The sequence below is a fragment of the Amphiura filiformis genome, chromosome 3 (assembly GCF_039555335.1).
Source record: "Amphiura filiformis chromosome 3, Afil_fr2py, whole genome shotgun sequence".
NCBI lineage: Eukaryota > Metazoa > Echinodermata > Ophiuroidea > Amphilepidida > Amphiuridae > Amphiura > Amphiura filiformis.
The window spans coordinates 77732821-77756249 of NC_092630.1; the positions used below are offsets into that span (position 1 = coordinate 77732821).

The following is a 23429-nucleotide window of genomic DNA, read 5'->3' on the forward strand; positions in this document are numbered from 1 at the left end:
TGCTTGCTTTTATTATTATTATTATTATTACGATATCTTAATATACATGTTAAAAGCTAAGTCTCGGCAAATCTTATAATAGCGCCTGTATGCTTAATAGGCTGTTATAAATTTCGACTGACGCAAAGATATTTAGCCATCGATTCCCAACTTGATTTATATTGATACAATGGCTCTGTAGCCATGATACAGTGACAACACTAAACACGTTATGCAGGTACAAAATAACATTAAGCATTTCACAATTTATTAGTAAGTACATAAAGTAAGATTTGCAACTTTTTCTATCATTTTATTTTCGACATAATTAAAGTTATATCCCTTAATATTATATTTCTCATCTGATTTTATAGTATCTCTATTGAAATATTTCAAATTTGTGTATGTGATCACTATGTATTACGTTAATAAAACGTTTTACTATATGGGAATCAAATTATTGGAATTTACTTGGTGCGAAGTTGATCTTGGTCTTGTTTCCTGAGGAATTGAAAGTTTGCTCTGCGGCAATCAACTACGTCTAACCATGGGTTACAAGTTTAGCATAATTGTATTCTTTCATGTTATAAGTCATAAAAGACTGTGTTTAAACAGAATCTCCTACATAAGCATTATTAACATTCACTTCTGTATTGGTATCATCATGTAGGTATTATTAGGTTCGGCGCTACACAGGTTTATAATCATAATACGTGATCATCTCTAATTAACAAAATAAAGAACTTTTCTTTTGCACAATATGTGATTAGTTAAACTAGTTTCCGAATACGAACACCATATGTCAATGATTCTTTGTGCACATCTCATACTGCTCATGAAAGTTTATCATAATATAAATCATATGAGTCATGATTCTTCGCGAATTTTATTTTATTTTAAAGTAACATTTTCATGAAGTCTTTGGTCGATCCTTCATGTAATTATTTCGTGTAATCTAATCCTAACTCTAACCCTAATCCTAACCCTAACCCTAAGCCTAATCATAATCATAACCCTAATCCTAACCATAACCCTAATCCTAACCCTAATCCTAACCCTAAACTAACCCTAACTCTAACCCTAACCCTAACCCTAATTTCGTGTAAAATTACATGAAGGAATAACCAAGTCTTTCGATATATTTATGCCCCTCACGCGCTCCTCGGTGACTTCGAGATTTCCGATAACGTCAACCTTGAATATTACCTGCGCCATTGATCACTCTCCCGCAAAGTCATATCATATCAGATTATAAGACGATGCATACATTTATGAGTTAGAAAGGCTGGAAAAGGACAACATCATTTTCCAAAGTGACTAAATTTTATGCTCTACTTGTTCCAACAAAACATTCAAAATCAATTTCTCCATGTCGGAAAAATAAAACGCCAAGATTTTAAGTTTAACACCAATCTCAATATTTTAGTTTAAACTTACTATATGGTTGGAGTTGTCTTTCACGCAGTACAAAAATATGCCATCCCATCGGAAATTCCCCACGCATTATATCTAGAGAGTGGTGTTATGTTATTTGCAGAAGCCTATTCTAAATCTGCCATGCACTTTAGACAGAATTCGATAAAAAATGAGAAGAAAAAAGATGAATGTGAGCTCGATACCTAGATGACCTAAAAAGTCCCTAAAATGCATAACATATAGTATATATGTAGGTATCTACGCTGCTTAATCTGAAATTTAAGGTCACGTCAGCGCCACAGTTGCAAAATTACAGAGACACAGGAAAAAGTTCTAAAGGTCTAATAATTTAGCCTAAAAACTCATCTTACCTGTTGGATCCGACACACGGTGATGGATACCAAATATGCCAGCTTTTGACACGCGTAACATGGTTTGCATATGTATGAAAAAATCCAACCAGAGTTCAAGCTCAACGATATGTCCACTAGTTTCTTATAAAGTCATACCCCGACCGATCAGCAAGCTGTTATTATGTGTCCCAAAGATAGTTTTCAGTCTTATCCAGCAGCATTCGACACGTATTAAATTTTGCCTTTAGCTTTAGCAAGTTTCCCCTTGTTTATTTGTCGTCTGGTAGCATGCGAGATCAATTCATTATTGCTTCAAATCCAAAATAGCACGCTTCGCTTCGTTACAAGATTAACCTGTTGTCTTAGTCTTGCACCGTATAATGCATGTCCGTACTCAAGTTTAGATGCAGAATGTAATGATGTTAACGCACTGATTTCTGGGATGTGTCGTTCATGGATAATGTGAAGTCATTCTAGAATGGCTGCTCAGCATGTATAATAATACCCACGAGTGCTAAATTTGGGGCCTTTAACGTTTGATCATTATGAAATTGCTTTATGTTGTATCATTTTCACATCTTGCCTGCCGGACATTGATGTACAACGCATAAGTGAGATAAACATAGGCATCGGGAAGCTAAAGCAACACATCAAAAGGTAAAGTAGTCATAATCATCTTATAATAACCGAAAATTATGCATGCGTAATTAATTAATTACCATATAATAAACCACGTCCTTAGGATATGTTTCCTTTAGTCCAAATATGAAATAATAATAATGTGTATCATCTTCAAGACAGACGGACATACAAACCCACATGATATTACATCATGCGAGGACATTGGCCCATAAGGATATGATGACATGCAAGATATGGGTCATTCGCGGAAATATATGGAGTTTCATTTTCAAGTCTTGATAAGATTCCACGCTAGTTTATGGCAAACAATATCATTCGTATTTTTTATCACGGCGTCTTTTTTCGAGGTCTTTGCCATTCCATTGATATTTACATTGCTTAATACAATATTTGCAATATATACCGGTATAATACTAAAGCTAGTATGCAATCATTATGCTATAAAGGTTGCATTCATACCTTGCACTATGAAATAAGACATAAACATTTTCTTTTCAAATATCTGGAAATGGTGCCTTCATTTTAATTAATAATTTATTTACTAGCTACTGAAGATAACATTTTGTTTATTTATCTACTCAATATTGCATTTGTTTACTATCTACAGAAGATTTATTTGATACCAATTGAAGATCATAACACATATGCTATCTTCTGTAGATAGCATTTGTTTGCTATCTACAGAAGATTACGCTATTTGATATATACTTCAAATTACATTTATTTGCTATCGACAGAAGATAGCATTAATTTGCCATCTCCTAAAGATATCATTTATTTGCTATTACGTTTATTTGATATCTACTTAAAATTCAATTTATTTGCAATCGACAGAAGATAGCATTAATTTGCTATCGCCTAAAGATATCATTTATTTGCTATCTAATGAAGATAGCATTAATTTGCTATCTACTTAAGATGTCATTTATCATCTACAGAAGATAGCATTTGTTTCCTTCTATAGAAAATAGCACAGAAGAAAAATATTTATATCCTATCTACTGAAAACTGCATTTTATTGAATGGTAATGATAATAAATGTATTTGCTATTACTGCAGACATATTATTTTCTTCTGAGTGACGAAGAATTCTTGACTATATAACCTGTCTGATCACAACTTGTCATGTTTATTGCTACGCGATAGGGCGTTTATTCTCACGTTAAGTCTATGATGATTTATTACATTCCTAATTGTAAAATCTAGCCAGTATACCGTAAACAACGGGATATAAAAGATGTAAACCTGTATGAAATGTTCAACCTTGATTACAACACTCAGAAAATACAACAGATATGGAAGATAATGTTTCATTTTCCTCATGTTTACATTATGTAGTTTAATACCAAGGGTTAATTTTGATTAAAAGTCAAGAGAACAAATCCATATTTATGTCTCTCATAGAATAGTCAATATAAACTGTCAATGTTTCTTGGGCGGTTAATTGGATCATTAGAAACGAGTCAATAATCCAGCTAACGCAAAGTACTCAAATTTATCAGTCTCAAATCAACATTGTTCATCTATACTTGTATTATTTAATTTGGTGAAATGTTGTTGGTGAGAAGAAAGCCAATAAGACACGCGAAAACCTCGGCGCCCTTTAAACAACTTAGGTACACAGCAACAGCTGCAATACAACACAAAAACAACATATACAAATTACACATCACACACAGAACGGCAAGAACGTTTTATAATGCTGACAATGAAGTATAATACATTTCTGTCTACTGCTGACAGCAAACTACACAAGCATCAACATTTGTACCATTTTTTTAATTGATAATACAGACGGCAGCAATTGCTACCAATTGCTATAAAACTCAATGCAAATTTTGTTGATGTTAACCAAACTAAGTTTCACTGTATTCGCAGTTTAACTTAATATAGCACATTCAGTTTGCAGTTTGTTATCTACTCCCGATATTAGCAAAGTTAATTCAAGGTGGTTTGGAGACGTCCCTTAAAATAAACATGGCACGTATCCTTAATCCCAAGGATATAAACTTAGTACGACAACAACTAATTGAGCATGTCTGTGACTTGACAGTCCCCAGACTACACGAAATAAACCAAAGCATTCGAACTAGAATTCTTTGCTACAACAGATGCGCAAACTGTTTAATACTAAACTGAAGCTACAAGCTACGATTAACATCTCATGGTACGTCACTCGTGCCCTTTATTCATCGTCATTTACACCTGATTAGCGGGGAAGTCTCGGGAGTTGTTCCAGAGTGGCCTGGAAATGTTCTTCAAACCCACTCATCTATGAATTTGTACAATATAGTCAGAGAAGTTTGCCTTGGAGGTATAAGGTCAGAAGCAATTTATCAAATGGACAATTGGTAAATATTTGATAGCCATCCACCTGCTACGTGTCGTGTCAGATTTCCAAGTTAAGTCTTGTTCCATAGTCTTTAGGACTATATAGAACTTTGGAAGGATGGGCGATGAATGACCTTGACAATCACCCACTCTCAACCTGTATGAGGATTCATGTTTATTATCACTTGTTTTGATTTGAGAGGCATTCAGATAGATGATGGTGCTGAGGCTTGTGGGTTTTTGCCTGTGCGCACGTAATGAAATGATGAACTATTATATAAATCACTGCGCTTTTCTTCTTTTTTCTTTTTAGCGCTTATTAACACATGATTAAAATAGGAAACAACGGCCAAGTGAAAATATTCAAGGTTGGTATGATAAAATGTTCATAGCAAAACAAATCAAAACATAATTCATCTGGAAGTGATAAGAAAATTACAGGTTTAGCAGAATCTTTGAAATTCATTTGAATTGCGCAAGAGTGGAGATGGTGTGAGGATGTGGCCGGCAATCGAATCACTGCATCCTTTAAATCTAACCAAAATTCTGATTTTAAAGCTCTTACCACCGGGCTTTTCAAATCAAGAGACAGTATGAATAGAAAGGAGGAAAATTGTTAATCATTTGCAGACCAAGAATAGTGGCGCATGCTATAGTAGATAGGCGAATCCGCGAATGGCTGTGAAATTATCAAGGTTCAAAAAATTTATTTCATTATTTCACAAGCTTTTTTAAAATTTATAATTCTTGGTTAACTGTCAAAAATAGAATTGCGCTCGTTAGCTGGATATCACCATGGTTATATAATATTGATTTGAGAGACGGGCTCTACCACCCTGCGTAGCATAAACTATAGCTATTCAGTGTTATTTTTTAATTTGCAACTAACATAGGATTTTTGTCTTCAATGGCAACATTAATATTTCGGTCAAATGTGGCCGTTACGTCATATAGCGTCTATTTGTAAATGAATGACCAGGGGCAACCATGAATCTAACATTTCCCATTTCCGATTTTAACGTCGCATAATCAGATAATCGCAACAACATCATACTGAATTTCACCAATAGAAACCAATCTCTAAGGTTTTCACTCCGTATCATACAAAAGACCTTTACCCTGAGGGTTGAGCGTGGCTACCCTTGCAGTTTGTTAAATCCCCAAAGTTATTCACCTGACTATTTTGGACCATCACGTGACTATTTTGGATTCGGGCATGAATCCCCTAGATGTAATAAAACGTCACGAGGAAGAAGAAAATACACTACGCCTTGATGGTTGCGATTGAGTCGAACCGTACATAAAGGCCACCCACAGAAAGTTGAATGTCCAACACACTGATAGAACATGTAGAACAGGAAAGAAAAGTAGAATGGACTCCATAATGATCGACCGAAGCATCCAATCAAAGCTCGGCAGTATTTTGAACAATTTTAATACTGTAATGTAGTAATAAATGTCTGTAAATGTCACGCTTTTAACAAGCTTGACAAGCCTGTTATTTGAAAATATATGGCAAATGCTTTAAATGGCTTCAAAATGTATATCATAAAAATGATAAAAATAGCTTTGATCCCAGTAAATTTCAGATAAACTTATCCAAACAAAATGAAAACGCGGTTCTAGAGCGAGCTTTAAACAGAGACGTTACACAAATATGACAAGACTAGAGAAATCTTTTTCTATGTATTATAGCTTTCTATATGTATTCAGATCGGTCTTCTGGGTGTTTTCTTTGCATATGTCTCTGACTTCACTGGTATTCCCTCGATGTTTTGGCATTTATGCTTCCAAACTTACGAGACAGTAAAAAGATGTTGTCAGTGTTTGTAGTCATCATTGAGATGCATAAAATACACTTCCGCTACTGCATGACTACGTTCATATTTAATAGGTAAACGTAAGTTATACTTTAACTAACTGATAATAAAGCGATGGTTTTGTCTTCATGTGTAAACTCGTTCCGCAATGCTATGTTTTTTTATATTGAGTTAGTTGACAACTGGAGATAAACTTAAAAACCTAAATTGTACTTACCACTGATGATGACATAATAGCATAACTATAATCTGATAATGCCAACTGCGAATCATACCTTTAGTAGATATTAAAATACCGTATACAACAACTACAAATACTTTTTGTTCCCAAAACCACAATAACTGCAAAATTAATTGCTTCCTACCGTCGACAGTACAATTCTAACATGATACTATATAGCAAAATAAATCAAGTACTCGCACTGCTAGTTGCTGTCGTCAAGACAGATGGGCAAATCTGCTATCTACTGCTGATAACACATTTGTAACTTGCTCTGCATAGCAAGATACATTTTACGAGCACTGCTAACTGATGTCGACAGCACAGATCGAAAAGCTGCTATCTACTGCTGATAACACAAGTCTAACTTGCTACTATGAGCAGAAAATGCTACGAGGACTCTGCTGCAGCTGTTGCTTAAGATGCTGATGATGATGATGATAATGCGGATGATGACAACGGCGAATATGATGATGATCACTTAGCACAATTAGTGATTTGAAATGTCAAGTTAGTCTCAGCTTATACATGGTTCAAGGTCATTTCATATATATGGCATAATTATGTCTGGAGGGTTGAACACTTTCAAAAGATTGCATTATTTAACATCAGATTGAGGAAATGAAAAATGATTATGAGCAGATGTTACACAACCAAGTTTCATTCACATAAAGGTGCGCAGATAAACAGACATAACATAATGTATAGATAAAATGATGATGTGCGATTTCAAACGGACCCAGATTGGGAAAACAACAACGTAATGCGGCTATCATCACCTGTATCGACGGATATGTTCTTGATGCGCTATTGTGTATTAGACTGATACTGTTTCCTTGGTAAAACGTTTCCACCTGTGAGCTATCATACACGAAGGCTATAATATAATTATCAAATTATAAATGGGCGATTTTGAATGTCTGTTGATTTATCCTTTTGGATAAAAAAAAAAGTTCAAAAAAATACAATTTTATTGATATGTTTTGGTGTCATAGTACCGTGGCAAAATTTTAGGGTTTCTGTCTATTGGGCCGGGTCTTGCTCTCTTAAATATTATTGCCCGATTGAATATTCAATCAAAAAGATTGAGTTTTCAACCTCGCAGTCCCGAATTAGGGACAAACCGTTTTTGACAGTATATTCAGTCGGGTGATTTGAATTTTTCAAACTTTTTTTTTCAATCAAAAGGAGTGATTAAAAAAAAAAGTTTGAAAATTAAAATCAGTGATAATTAATTTTCTATCATATATATAAGGCATAATGTTGTGATCGCCGGAGACATCCTTTAAACGTCGCTTTCCAAAGGGTACAGAGCAAAGTTTGTTTTTATTTTCACAGATATTAGATTTTACATAACAGTAGAGGTCAACGGCTATATGTATGGGTAATAGTAATAGTTTGATGAAAGAAAAGACGCAACGGCGATCGATGGACTAGACGTGGACATCTCGTGATTGGTTCATCAAAACATTTATAATATCATATAATGTCATCGTCCAGGCTCTGTTTTTGTAAGTTTACCACACATGGAAGGTCGTGTGTCTCCATATCATGTACATATACCTCTGTTTTTGAAAACATCATATGATATAATAATACTCTCGTTTGACATGGATGTCATCTTTTAACCACACCACACCATTTTCCGTTACATCCAAAGTTTTCTTACCTTACTTTGGACCCATTCCATGTCAACTCCAGGGATGTGCACCGCAGCACCTCTTCAATTTTTTTCTTTTTCTGTGTGGTGGTAGATATTGATGAGAAAGTAAAATCCCGAAAATTTGAGCTTCATACTCCATTTCGTTTTCCCGTGGCATCAATTTGAAATTTAGGGGTCAGCATAAAAATGTGTCGTAACGCGAAAGACGACGTTTTGAGGTCCATAAATGTATAAACGGAACCCTTTACAACTTTGAAAAGTATGTATCCTGGGAAACTTATTTGTGTAGAATTCAAATCTGGCATCAGAAAACTTGTAACTCCTTTACTTTAAAAGATATAGGGCCCTCAAAATGCAACTTCGTCCATCCAGGACCAACTCTGGGGGAACAAAACTCCAAAAGTAAAAATAATTTTATTGTCCATTCTTTTGCCAGTCAGAGCCCTTTGGTAGGACATTACTCTTATCCAATATTGAGCCTATTAGAATACTTTTAGCTGAGATATTACCCATGCAAAACCCCAATTGTACATTTTTGACCCCCCCTGAAAACCAATGTCAGACAATTTGATCCACCATCAACTTCAGGTATGTTGAAAATATGTCCTTGGACAACATTTCTGAGAGATATTGGCTTGGGGTCTCGATGGCTTCAACACATCACTTAGGTTAGCCTACTCCATAGAGTTGAACACATTTTTGATTTCACATGTATAATGACTTTATGTACAAGTCTATGGAGAATGCAAACCTAACTAATGTGTTGAAGCCATCGAGACCCCAAGCCAATATCTCTCAGAAATGTTGTCCAAGGACTCCCTTTATACATTTATGGACCTCCAAACGTCGTCTTTCGCGTTACGACACATTTTTATGCTGACCCCTAAATTTCAAATTGATGCCACGGGAAAACGAAATAGAGTATGAAGCTCAAATTTTCGGGATTTTACTTTCTCATCAATATCTACCACCACACAGAAAAAGAAAAAAATTGAAGAGGTGCTGCGGTGCACATCCCTGGAGTTGACATGGAATGGGTCTTTGATACATCTTTATCAGTTATCTAAAGACGATAGAATACTTTGGTTTGTCTTGACAGCAGATAATATGGAATAAGAACATTTAACTCGTTTGTTTAATGGTCTGGCTTGCATTATTATTGCATGTATCATTTATCATGGGTGGGTTAGAGCACGTGATGTTGGCAAATTGACAAAATAATCATAGCTTACATACAGTGGCGTAGCTGCCGGGCAATTGCCCCCCTTGGCAAAATTGCCTGTTTGGGCCCCCGCCCCCAAGTGCTATTTGGGTCCCCGCCCCCTAGCGCAAGGAAAAAAGAGGAAAAAGGAGAGAGAGAGAGGAAAAATGGGAGAAGAGAGGGAGAGGAAGGGAAAAAATGGTACTATCAAAATGTGTTGCTTTTAGGGCGCTAGCTAGCGCTTATAATCCTTCTTTTTTTTTTTGCTCCTCAGTTTTTCAAACCACCGAAAAAAAAAATTGGGTCAACCTTTTCGGGCTGTTGAGGAAGGGGCGGCAAAATTTTGGTTTGGTGGATTTGGGCCCCGCCCCATACAGGCTTGCCCCCCCCCTGGAAAAAATCCCAGCTACGCCACTGCTTACATACAGATATCGGTAAAGTTAAAAGGTATCAGAGAATTTTAAAAGCATGTATTTAGTGTGACCGTGTGACAAATATTTTTCACATGTGGTACATACTGACATTTTACATTTTACATTTTCCTTTCATACCACAATGCCATATTAATTATTTGGGATGTATGCCTTGTGGAATCCGTCATGTCTGCGATTCTAGAGCCAAGGCGGGTCGAATGGGGAGACATGACCTGTGTTGCACTCAAATATTGAGACAAATAAAGCTGACAATGGTTATCATATGCATTATCCGCATCGTTTACAAGTACTTTCTCCTTCAACACCAACAAAATGCAATTTTAATACCGAATTTGACTGATGTTATTTGACTGTCTTGTTATGACCTATTATTACTGACAAGCATCTGTAAGAAACTGGTTTAACCGGCCTCTTGGGGCTATGAACTGAAACACTTTTCCTCGTAAACACTGGTCATTTGCTGTTTGTACAGAAATCACGTGGGTAATAATAGTGTTAATGATATCCTGATATGGCGATAAAGGACATTCTATTGCCCACTTTTTAGTATCAATTGGGGAATAGAATATCAAACTTCAACAATTGTTGACTGAAATATAGGTCATTGTTTTCATGTTAAAACAACGCCAATTATCGTCCTAATCGGACCGTATATAGAGCAAACTTACCGCTGTAATTAGAACGTGCAGTCCTTCTATCGGTAAGAGTACAATTATTTTTATTATACCTTTTTTTCTAGTATTATGCAAAGCACTGTGCTGCACATGTAACGGTGATGTGTTATCATACTGCAGTAGATAGAAGATTTATCAAAATATGCTGTCGACAGCAGCTACAGCGGTGTGCGTAGCATTTAATATTTGGCTTGTGCTGTCAGTAGTAGATAGCAGTTTTATCAATGCGTTGTCGACAGCAGCTAGCATTGAGCGTAGCATTATTTTGCTATATATAGCAGCAAGTTATCATTGCGCCATCAGCAGTCGATAGCAGATTTATCCATCTATGTCGACAGCAGCTAGCAGTGTGCGTAGCATTTAGTTTGCAATATAGCAGTAAGTTAGAATTGTGCTATCAGCAGTAGATAGCAGATTTATCAATTTATGCTGTCGACATCAGCTACAGCAGTGTGCGTAGCATTTATTTTGCCATATAGCAGCAAGTTAGAATATTGTGCTATCAGCAGTAGATAGCAGATTTATCAGTGTACCACAGATTATAGAAGGAATTTATTTTGCTATACATGATTGTATAATAGTAAGTTAGCAATGTGTAGATAGCATTGAATTTATGCAATGCATCAGCAGTATGTGAATCGAAGCATGTTCCTTTGACAGCACAGAATAAAGAGACCTATCTGGCCTAATTTAGGTCCTATATAATACGTTTATAATTATGATCCCATCACTCCATCAATCATGTCAATTGACAGAAGATAACTGAAACTGAGCATGACCACAATCACTTCATCGGCTGTTGGTGTAACTATGTCTGTATACGTGTAATGAATGCTGCACAGAGTTAATAGGGATAGGGTACTCCCAGGAGATATGACATTTATCTCTATGTCCTGTTCTATCAATATATCGCAGTCAGTACAAATAAGAATATGTCTTCACTTTGACAATCTATATATTTGCAATGAAAACCAATAAAAGTTACAGGACTGACATAGTAAAGTCTAATTTTAAAATCAAAATTGACGCAGGTGTTACATAATATGAATCAAATACGAAATTGTTATGTGGACTTCTAACAGACTAGCCACAATATGCAATACGAGTAGGCGTTCAGCATTAACTTGACAGGAGGCAGTTATTTTAAGACTATATGTTTATATTCCAGTCGCTAGCTATGAGCGCGCGATTGGTTTTTGACCAATAAATTAGATCGTTCTTTCCAAAGCAATAAGAAACGATTCAATTCATTGGTCATATTTTAATCACTCATCGCTAGTGAGGTATCGACTGTAATATAAATTGTATATGAATCAACAAGCCTTCAAATATAACTTCGATATTCAATTTATTTTCATCTCAAATAACAATTGCCAAAGCATTCAAAATATTGCTAGGTAAGATTGCTGAATGGCATTTTTAATAAACTGTGAGTTTTTAAATGTCTAAATCGTTTTCGAATTATCACAAATGCTCAACATTTCACGGTGACACGATAATATCGTACACATACAAAATCGAAATGCTTTAAGGCAAAGGTTTTTATGATTTCTCATTACATTTGATCTTCTTCGTAAGGAGTTGTGACATTTAAAATATGACAATTTAATTTCCTTTCATGTCTTTATTTTCCTGTTAAAATAGAAGATTTTGTCTATCAAAACCGTACTTTGAATATGCTGAATGCAAGTACAAATAAGACGGAGGAGCACAAACCGGCTGGGACCGAGACTAGTAGACTGGTGAGGGGTGAAGGGGGGAACAGAAAGAAGCCGTTTGCCTGATGGTCTGAGATTGCGGGATTGTAGGATTGTGCCAGGTCATGAAGACTTTTCCAAGTTTTTGCATTTTATCCTTTTGTGTACTAGAAGCCAATGCAATTTTTGACAACGGGTGATTATAATCAAATTTACGAGTTTTTGTGAGTGCACGTGCAGCAGAGTTTTGAACCAGTTGAGTTTTTTTGAGAAGATTTAATATTTGATATTCCATTTAATAAGCAATTTTTTTTGTCCAAACGTGACCTAACAAAGACGGGTATGAGTTTAGAATCATGGGATAAGAGCTTCCTGATACTACTAATGTCCGATTATGATGACTGACAGATCTTTTTAATGTGCGTTTGAACAAAATACCGTAAGCATCCATATTGCGGACAGAAGAAGAGGCAATAATAAATTGAAAATACTCTCTTGAGGGTGGTCAAAGTGTTCTCGTGCTTTGCTCTTTTTTTTGGTCATCCTTCCATTATGTATTATACATCTTCTCATTGCGTTGTTGATATGGTAAATAAATAAACTGAAACTGTAGGATCTAATTTGAATATGACTTTCTTAAATTTTGCTCTAGTTATGTTTGGAAGATATTATAATTATCAAATAAGTTCAATCTTTTCATCATTTAGTTTAAGCTTATTTCTTGTCATCCAAGATCTTAAATCCAAAATACATGATTCAGCAAGTTGACGTGCAGTTGATTAATCAAACTGTTTGTTAACATCGAAGGATAAAATATGAGTAGCATCTGCATACGTGTGTACTTCAAATACGCACAATATTTGGTACAGGCGCATAATACACTGTGAAAAGTAAGGGACCAAGCACAGATCCCTGAGGTACCGTACTCCAAAAAGGTCAACTGGATATGATAAGGAGTCATCAATATCAAACTTTAATACTGTATCACAAAATGTGTTGTTTTATAAAGATGTTTAATAAAAAGGATTCATTTGGCTTTACAAAACACAAAATAGGAATCATGTTGTATGAATGCCAATTGTGAAATGCATTATGTTACATTACTGTAACGTTTTAAAACTTGACATTTGAGAAAATCATATACATGCAGTTACCATGGTTGCCTTCATTATCAATGATAAATAATAATTGAACATGCTCAAGTAGAAAATGTCGTTATTCAAAAATAAAACAATGTTACGTGAGTAGATGCATTGTGCTTTTGAAAATGAAATAAGCATATGATGCTGAACATGACATTTCCTAAGACATCTAGGGTATCAACCAACCTTAATCACATGTGGTAAATGTATTGGGTATCTACTTTCAATAAAGACACGTATCAGATCATCAGATGCATAGAAAATGAAGATGGGAGATTATACCATTTCGGTATCGGATTTCTTGCCATTTTCAAACCATCATTTTGTGACACAGAAACCAGTTTTTTTAACAGGTACATCTTCGAATAAAAAAATGTTGAAAATACTTTTAAGTTGCTCAAAATATACAGTGTTAATATAACGAGATATGCAAAATGAAATATAACTGGGGAAATGTGCATGATGAAAATTGAAGATCAACACATTCTGACAAATAAAATGCATGAAATAATGTTATTGGGTAAATTTAACGATAGAATTTGTATAATTATACTCACATTTTGATAAGATCAACTAAGTCCCGAGTGAGTCGACATAAAATCACCCTGACCTATGCGTCGAAGCGAAATAAAATATGCAATCAGTAATCTTCAGCTCCTCTTTTATTAATGTGTCATTCACAGACATCGTTTGCTCCAGATCAAATAAAAGCGATTCTCAAAACGTTTTACCAAATTAATCAGAATCACAGCTGTATACACTAATAAAACCACACGCTTTTTGGTTTTATTAAAGAAATGACAAGTGTCGAGTAGGATTTACACCAATCTAAAATCGCTCTCAAACGGCACAGGACATATATAAAAAATAACAGCAGTCAAAATGTCAAGTGTTGTAACTATAGCATTAATATCATAAATTTCGTAGTTTCTATGATAACTTCCACATTGAAATCCATAATTTGATTTGATAATACCTTTGCTATAATTAATATGGCTATGTTGCTTCAACTGAGTTATAAACATTACGATACAACTCGCGGATGAGAGGCGCTCTTTCACTTCACGTTGTGACCTGTGTTGGTTTAATTTAGTTTGTAACCGTGGAAGAATGCATGTCATTTGCAGCAGCTTGTGATATTGGACTTTCATTTGATGATCATTTGTTGATATATGAACACAGCTTGTCAAACATGGCACTTTTATAGCCATTAACCTTTAAAAATGCAATTTTCATCATAACACTGACACCACGAGCTGACCATTTCAATACCATATCGGCCTCCGCAATGAACCTGTATAATTATACACATTTGAACCCTGTACTTTTCCTTCTTGACTCATATATAAATTATTGCTTCTTGATTTATGAAACCAAAATAATGTTAAAGATAGTCGTGTCATTTCACTTGTGTGGATCTCGCATTGCTTGTGACACTATAGGTGAAAACCCTTTAATTATTGGTTTCATTCGTAGAAGGTTGAAACTGTCGGATCTTATAAATTGGAAGTTGAAACCAATAATCATTGTAAGCATTTGACAAAAATAGCCAAACGCGTTGAGTATCACGTCCAAAATTGAAATCTTTCAGGTCATACAAAAACATCTCACCAAGGTCATTTACTTTCTATCTTGTGTAAATAACTTCGTTAATACTGCTTTACATTTTATGTGCTATCAGTTACGTTTAAATAGCTAGATCAAGGTCAAAGCATCTTTCCAGGTCCTCGATGAATGACGTTTATGCGACTGATTTTGGTTTATTCAATACGACGATTGTTTTTTTGGACATGAATTTTGAGTCGGTCTCATGTTTTAAAGATTAATTTCCCAAATGAACTGATGAAAGATGTGATGAAAGAAAAGAACAATAGACAAATAATTTTGAACAGATTTGTAGAAGTAAAAGTTTGCAGCTCATAAAATAGCTACACGCATAATTTATTTTTATTTGGTTATGTCATTTGAAATTGTATTTTCTATGTGAGCAAATTATCGAGTGAAGTTGGCACGAAGGATATTCCAGTTCGTATATCCCCGATATGACTGTAAATGCAATATTAAGTGTACATTATACCTTTGCTAGCTTCAGTAGTTCAATGTATAAGAAGATCTCACAATGGTATATCCAGAAAATAGCACAATTAAATCAACATTATGGTACAAAACGATAGCATCAATAGACAACATTAATGATCTCTTCGGTTAAGAATGAGTTTGCTATCTTCAGTAGATAGCATGCATATCTTCAGTACTACATTGAGGACTACTACATGTTTATAGTATACTGTATAATAGTATACATGATTGCTTGTATACATGTGGTCTTGCAGGAATTGCATGGTTTCATATGTGGTAATAAGTTTCGGACTACCTTACTTTATATAAGACTGAAACTATATAACTTTATATATTATTCACCATTATGGATGGCGCTGTTTGAAACCTCTGAATGCTTCCCGACGGCTAACCGATGTGAATGTTGACATGGTTGACAGTAGCGTGTCCAGGGGGGAGCTTTGGGTGCTGAAGCCCCCCGCACTTTGTTAAAAATCATGTAAAATCAGCCGTTTTTTGGCGATTTTAGCCATAAAGCCCCCCGCATAAATCTGAAAAAGGGGCTTAGCCCCCCGCAGGAAAAGATCCTGGACACGCCGGTGGTTGAATACTAGTATTTGAAGGTCTGTTAACGGTAACCTGCGGCAATTTTCCCGGGATATTTCATCAATTATGAAATAATAACGTTCAAATTCTAGCGTCGAATGGAAATACCATTGAGAATGCTGAAATTGTATAGCTTAGCTTAGGGTTTTATGGCCAGTGTGCATGTCGACTAGAAAAGCTGTACATTGTCATGATTGTGGACAATAACAAATGCAAGTGGCTTGTTTAATGTGACATTTTTTAATGTTTCAACCTGGGGTTTTGTTATCGTTTGTTTGTTAGGCCTCCGCACTTGTCTTGTCTTGTTGTTATGTGTGTGTGTTTTAGTTTTTATAAGGTGGTGCAACACTTTTGCAAGCATTTGCCTTTTGATGCTTCTCCTCGCTCCATCTTGTGTTTTTAATTATTTTGGTGTTTTAGTATTCTTTGTAATTTTGATTTAAATAAATTTATTTGTGTAAGACCCCGTCTTGTATAATACTCAGTTAGATAGTAAAACTTTAATAGGGGTCCACAGTTAGGTGTGGTGTGTTAGGTGTATAACGTCCCCGATAACGTCCTCGTTTTCGTGTTAACGGGTCCTCGGTTGGAAATCCTAAGGTCCTCGTTTGCAGGTCTAAATTGGGGTGTGTGTGGGAATGTGAGGGGTGTATGATGTGTATGAGCTTGGAGTATATATTTGCATAAGTTGATGTTCTTTTAACAGAAATTATGCGAAAATGCGTAGGCCTATATCACTATCAGAAGATTGTTCCTTCAGAGGGTTCCAGTACAGGGAAGTTTACGCTATTCAGTCGACAAGTGCAATCCAGACACAATAATAAGCATAATGGTGCAATGTATAAAATGTAATGCCCAACATTGATTAGTATCACTGAATAAAATCCATACTAATTATCACCATACCATATCGATAACCTGGCACCAACACCAACACCTGAGCCGAGTAGTACAGACTCCTCAAATGAACGAAATGATGCAAATAATCAAAATCCTAACAAATAAACTGCAGTTCGCGTTTTGGGAGCAAGCACAGACGAATGAGGTATCAAACTTATTCGACTGAATATTCCTGCAGTCGTATATGGTCGAATCCAACGAAAAGTGTACACGGCATGTTCAGGGCCATAACTTAAAAGTATTAATCAATTGGCATTCGTTTTTGTATTGTGTTTATTCGCCTTGATCATACGCTTCGCGCCATAATAAGACCCCCTTCTGTGAAAAACTTAGACACAGAGACCCCAAAACATGCTATTTTTACCCATTTTTTCAAAATATTTCTTAAAGTATTTTTAAAAACATCTAAATCAGTTATGAAAAGAAGTCATTGGATTGAATCTAAATTGATTTTCTGAAAGGTGTGTATTCAAAGATTGCCTGTTCAATTTTTCACATATTTGTACATAATTATGAATTTTGTGTGATAATTTTTGAGTGGTATTTTTTACATTACCTACGAATACAATTTTTCATAGCACTAGATATATCTTTAAAAATGGAAATCACTAATAAATGCGCAATTGATACAAGCTTTGATATGTCCAATATTGAAATGCATTGCATTCGGACATCTTTATTATTGTGTTTAGCTGCCAGAAATTCTAAATGGCACAAAGGTAGGTTTGGTAAAAAAATATGCATTACCTCCGAATACATGTTAAAAGCTGTGCCATTTCCACAAAGTGAGAGAATAGTAAACAATAGTTAAGCAATAGGTGCAGGGTAATACACTCTTTATTTCTACCAAGTTTCAATAACCTGCGTTTAAATATTTCTGAGATGTCAACAATAAAAGCAAGTATTCGTAGGTAAATTTCGGTAACCGAATGTTACCTACGAATACACTTTGACATCATGACAGTATTGTGAAACACCGCCATTCATGCCAATGCCCATATTGGTACATAACGAAGGCCTGTATGTTTGCTATCAAATCATATGTCAATGAAAGTTGCGAACTCACATACATGCCCACCATGCAAAACTGAATACGGCCTAATTGGTGAAAAATATGTACTGAAATAGACGACGGTCTGCTCATTTGAAAGAAAAATCAGATTCAAAGAAGATTAGAAGGGATAAATACTTGGATTTGTCAACTGTCATGTGTGCTTCATTTTAAATGTTTACCGACCTTCTGGTTTCATAGTAATTTGTGTCCAAATTGATTTATTCGAAGGTAAATTTTGACGTTTTTGCTAAGGTTACCTACGAATACCATGGAAAAAACTACTGTTCTCATTGTCTCATGATCTAGACAACACATTGATGGACCCTGGTATAAAGCTAATAGTAGTTGCCCTCAAACGAAAGGCCACAAGACGTAACTGACTCCAAGATGGACTTCACAAGTCTGCAATAACGGTTTTAAGCGATTTGTGTGCAATTAAGCAAATTAAAGTCACTTTAGTGCCTTTGTTTCTTACTTCAATCCTCTTTCAACCGTTGTGAACCGACATTATTAATACATGATAGGGTCTAAAGTATCAATAAACGCACATAAAGAAAATAATACATTCAAAGTGCTTTATAAAATGAAGTTTTGATTGCTATATCCACCAAAAGTCTAATTCTTACCTACAAATACTGAAATGTTACTTACGAATACAGCATAATACATGACATGTGTAATGAAGTGTCCCTACCAATGGAAATTAATTGACAAAAACTTTAAGCGGTAACCCAGGACACTATTATTACCCATATACGGATTCATTCAACAATTATTTATTATGTAAAATTGCTGATTAACTACTTGTATATCAAAATGAAGTGGTCAAAATCTTGCTAAAAGCATCAACAAATTTTTGATCTAAGGTAATAGCATTTATTCATTTGGACGTACCATCTGAAAGGGATCTAAAAACTACCATTTTATTAATTCATTACCATAATAGCCAAATTTAAACCTATAAACTCAATATAGATATTGTTAAATCGCTCATGTTACCTACGAATACCCGGGTTTCTTCACCTTTTCATTGTATAAAGCGTTAGGTGTATGCGTATAATTCCTAATATTCTTGAAAACATATATCATACTCGTTCTTATACAATGTGTAAATTGATTCATACTCATTTGATAAATAAAATACAGAAACTGACCTAAACTTCATTTTCAAAAATAAACTAGCATAAATTGACTAAGATCCTATTGATCGCGTTATAAAAATAAAAACAAATATTTTCTGGTTGAGTTAGCATTTTCCTGACACCCTGTGGTCTACATTACACAAAAAAAGCGTTAATGGGAATATTCCATTTGTTTTAGGTTGATTAGTATTGCGATAGTGAAAGCATCCCAGTGGTATTCGTAGGTAACATTGAGTTTTGATATCACATTTACTATCACACGTCCTGGATTTATTTTTCAAGATTAGTAATGGCACTTTTGGTTCATATAAGGCCAATATGTCATCAATCAATGGGCAAAAGGAAAAAATTGTGGAGACATTTTTATTTCGGACTTTTATTTTTGGCCCGTGGACACTTTTGGTTGGATTCGACCATATGTCTTCTATTTGTAGCATGAATGAATGAACTTAAAAAAGTACACCATATATACATGTACCAATTGACTGCTTGTATTTCCATTGATTCAAATATTATTCAATATTTTGCAAAGCAGTGTAACGATCGACCGACATAATCATATTATAGACAAGAAAAGATTGTATGCGACCACAATGGCACACTTATTGGATCATAACACAATAAACCTATATCGATACCATTTTGCTACTTGTTGACTCGTATGTCATCAAATGGTGGCAACAGATGCATTATTTTTACAGCGTGGCACACTGGTTAAGGTCTTTTGTCTTTAGTGCGAATAGTCGCGGGTTCAAATCCCCGCAGGACTAAAAAAAACTAATGCCTCTCTCTCCCTATGGCTCATCTGGAAAGACCTCGTTACAGTCGGTTCCGGTTGCATGTCCTGTAAAATACCAAGTTATGGTGATCTTCGCTAGATGTGCCTGGCCAAAGCTTGGTCAGCGATATCTCCTAGATTTCAGTTGTTAATAAGACATTGTATTGGAAACTTCACCATTTCATGCCATAATTTCATTTAGTGCAAGCAAAATATTAATATATTTAATTATTTGTCCTCTTTTAATGTCAAATCTGAAGTGGTGAGCATCAGTAAACATCAGTGATCGTAATATCGCCTTTAAAATCCGTTTTACCATGTTTATGTTGTTTTGGAGGGGAAATATCACTCCAAAGATCAAACAATCGTTCGTTACGTGATGGAAATGGGGCATGTCGACAGCAAATAAACGTAGTTACAGCTATGACGTCAACATTGGATCATCATGGTCAAGTTAGATACATATCTGTGAATTCGTAAGTGTACTGTACTATTTCTGGAATATCATTTCTATCAATGCGTTTCTATATTTAGCATCATCATCAATTACACATCACGGCAATGGTGTGCAAATGTGAGGGATTGTATGATATTCACTGCAAAGCAATATGTTGAAGTTGATAATATATAAAGACTTACCCTTTTGAAGTTCTGCATGAACCCTTTCCAACAATCTTCTTGTTTTCTGATGTTTTTCAACCAATGTTGTATATGCCTTCATGACTTGGACTTCCCAGTCAACAGCTTCAGATAATTGACTCCTCAGTAACAGATTTTCCCGTCGTAGATGAACTACTTGTTTTCTGATCATTACATCAAATGTTGATGGCTGCATCTCGGTGAAGAATTCCCATGTGTCTTCTTCCTCACATTCAGTTTCTCTTGTCGGAGACTCTGGTTCACCTTCATCGCTTAGGCATGTGTCTGAGACAGTAGTAGCATCAACCCATGATTCCGATTGGTGATCAGGAACAGTGTCCATGGCATTTGGTGCAAACACTTTGAATTGGGATGATATAAGCTTTGTGATAGTTCCTTGGGAAGGAGAAATACTGCTTGATTTTGATTTTCCTGTCTTGAATGCATCAGTGAATACCTTGGCCATATTTGTTTTGGCAGGTCTCTTGCTTAATTCAATTTCGGGTTGAACTTTTATCAGTTTATCATGTTGATTGCCTTCGTTGTTGACCGGCAAATGCGTCTCAAACTTAACAGAAGTTTGATTTTTCTTGACTTCGGTATCTTCTTGATGCTCTTTAACAGAAGCTTGATCTCCTTTTCCTTCTGTATCTTCTTGTTGCTCCTTGGCGTCAATTACAGTTGTTGGATTTGAAACTTCTACTGCATTATTCTTTTTGATCACGTTACCAACGGACCTCGCATTGGTCGCATTCTGTTTCATTGCATCCCCGCTACCAGCTGACTGTGTTCTCCTTGTTTTTGAAGATGTTTCCAACTCTTCGTCATTTTGGGTCTTTGAAGATCTCATTGCCGGAGTCATGACGGCAAACGGAGACGAATACCGTCTGGCCTGATTTCCTGGCTCTTTCAGTTGGGCCATTCTACGCGAAGTGTAGCTTCCACGAGAATGTTTGGAAACACTCGAAGCTTGAGCATCAGTTTCGTCATCATTTGGCAGTATCAGAACTGGTGTTTGTTTAGAAGTAGGAACTTTTAGATTCAGAGGAGATGACCTTGATGACGAAGAGTCAACTACAGGTGACTCCAGGGATCTTGCTTCAGAATTCGTACTCGTCACAAGTTGGTCAATATTTGCCGTTGTCTGGTGAATAATTTTTAGGGCTTCTGATGCTTTAGCTTCTAAAGTTTCAAGTTGACTAGAACTCAGACAAGACGCAGTTGAGCCCCGTTTTGCATTCGATTTTACAGTTAATAAAGTCCTACTTCCTCGTCTACTCCCAGGTTTGATTTCAATGTCCTTTGCGGTTAGTGAAGTTCGACTTCCTCTTCTACTCACTGGTTTTTCTTCACTAGCTTTTACAGTTAATGAAGTCCGGCTTCCTCTTCGACTCCCAGAATTTACTCCAAAATCTTCTCTCCTCAGAGGAGTAGCAAGAGATGGCCGAGGGGAGCTTCGCTTAACTGGCTTCAGTGCAACTGGAGATGAGTTTAAATCGTCGATGATTTTCCTCATCTGCTCTTGTGTATCTTTAGAATCGGCCATTTTTGTTTTCAATTAGTTTGCAGAAAGTCAAGTTGACTCATTAAGATAGGAGTTCTCCGTAAATTTCAAATGCAATAAATGGAAGTCGCCATCTGGCATTCGTCGCTTTTGTAATCTCCACAAAGTTTGACGAATAACGTAATCATGTTGTAACCAGAACAGTTGAAAACTTTCTTGTTGTAACTATACGTTGTAGAATGTTCCCGTTGCAGTTATACTGCGTGATGCAAGTGAATATTACAATTCCAATTGACAATGTAAAGAAAACACATTTGAATCACAGACATGGCAGATCATCAGAACTCCGAACTTACGATTCGTCGCAGTACAGTTTTTGAAACAAAACTATAACATGTGAAGCGTATTTTATGTATGTTATAGATTAGCTGTGTGATTACACTGGCATTATAGGGAGTGTCATCTTTAAAATCTATAATTAGAGCAAACTTGTCATAGGAAAATAAGTGGCAAGCGTTATACAAGATCGAAATATTGAGCGATTAAAATCCAATTATTGTCATTGGCGATATCGATATGGATCAATATGCATTCATAGTGATACCAATTTTGTGCATGGAAATATATCCGATTTACATAACACAGCCATTAATATGAACATGATATTTTAAAACTTCTTTTTTCTTTCTTTCTCTCTCGTCCCTCCTCTTTCTCACTTTCTCTTTTTTTGTCCGAGTACCATCATTTATACCATGCAAATGACAATCTGCGTTGATATTTCTTTTTCATGCCTGCGCCAATTTATTGCCTGCTGGATTGCATGTCGGGTAGAATTAATTGGATCTATGTGTTAAATGAGATTAGTTTAATGTGGCGTTATGATGTCAATCAAAATACAATACTGCATTGTCTGCTGATATTTAGACGTTTGTGCTCAAAATATTTACTAGCAATATGACAAGGTCTTATAGCATTATCTGGAAGCTCCTGGACGACTTGCGACTTCTACAACTTTACAAGACCTTCATAGTGAATTACCTACTTTGAATTAACTTGAATGGCTGTAATATTGACCCTAAAAGACTTGAGTGAAGGTCCCAAAGTTGAACTTAAAGTCCCCGGGTTAAAGTTATATAGTCGAATTTGAGGTATTTCTTGCCAACGTCAGTGCCCTGT

The 23429-nt window shown here is 35.6% G+C and overlaps 1 protein-coding gene across 1 annotated transcript in view; it reads right to left on the reverse strand.

Annotated features, from left to right (window-relative positions):
• Window positions 1–21663, reverse strand: part of LOC140149180 (uncharacterized) — a 123274-nt gene extending 101611 nt beyond the window's left edge. Inside the window, exon 1 of the mRNA XM_072171385.1 lies at window positions 20750–21663. Coding sequence (XP_072027486.1) covers window positions 20750–21611 — 862 coding nt within the window. The 5' untranslated portion in view covers window positions 21612–21663. The remainder of the gene's footprint in view (window positions 1–20749) is intronic.
• Window positions 21664–23429: the final 1766 nt, after the last annotated feature.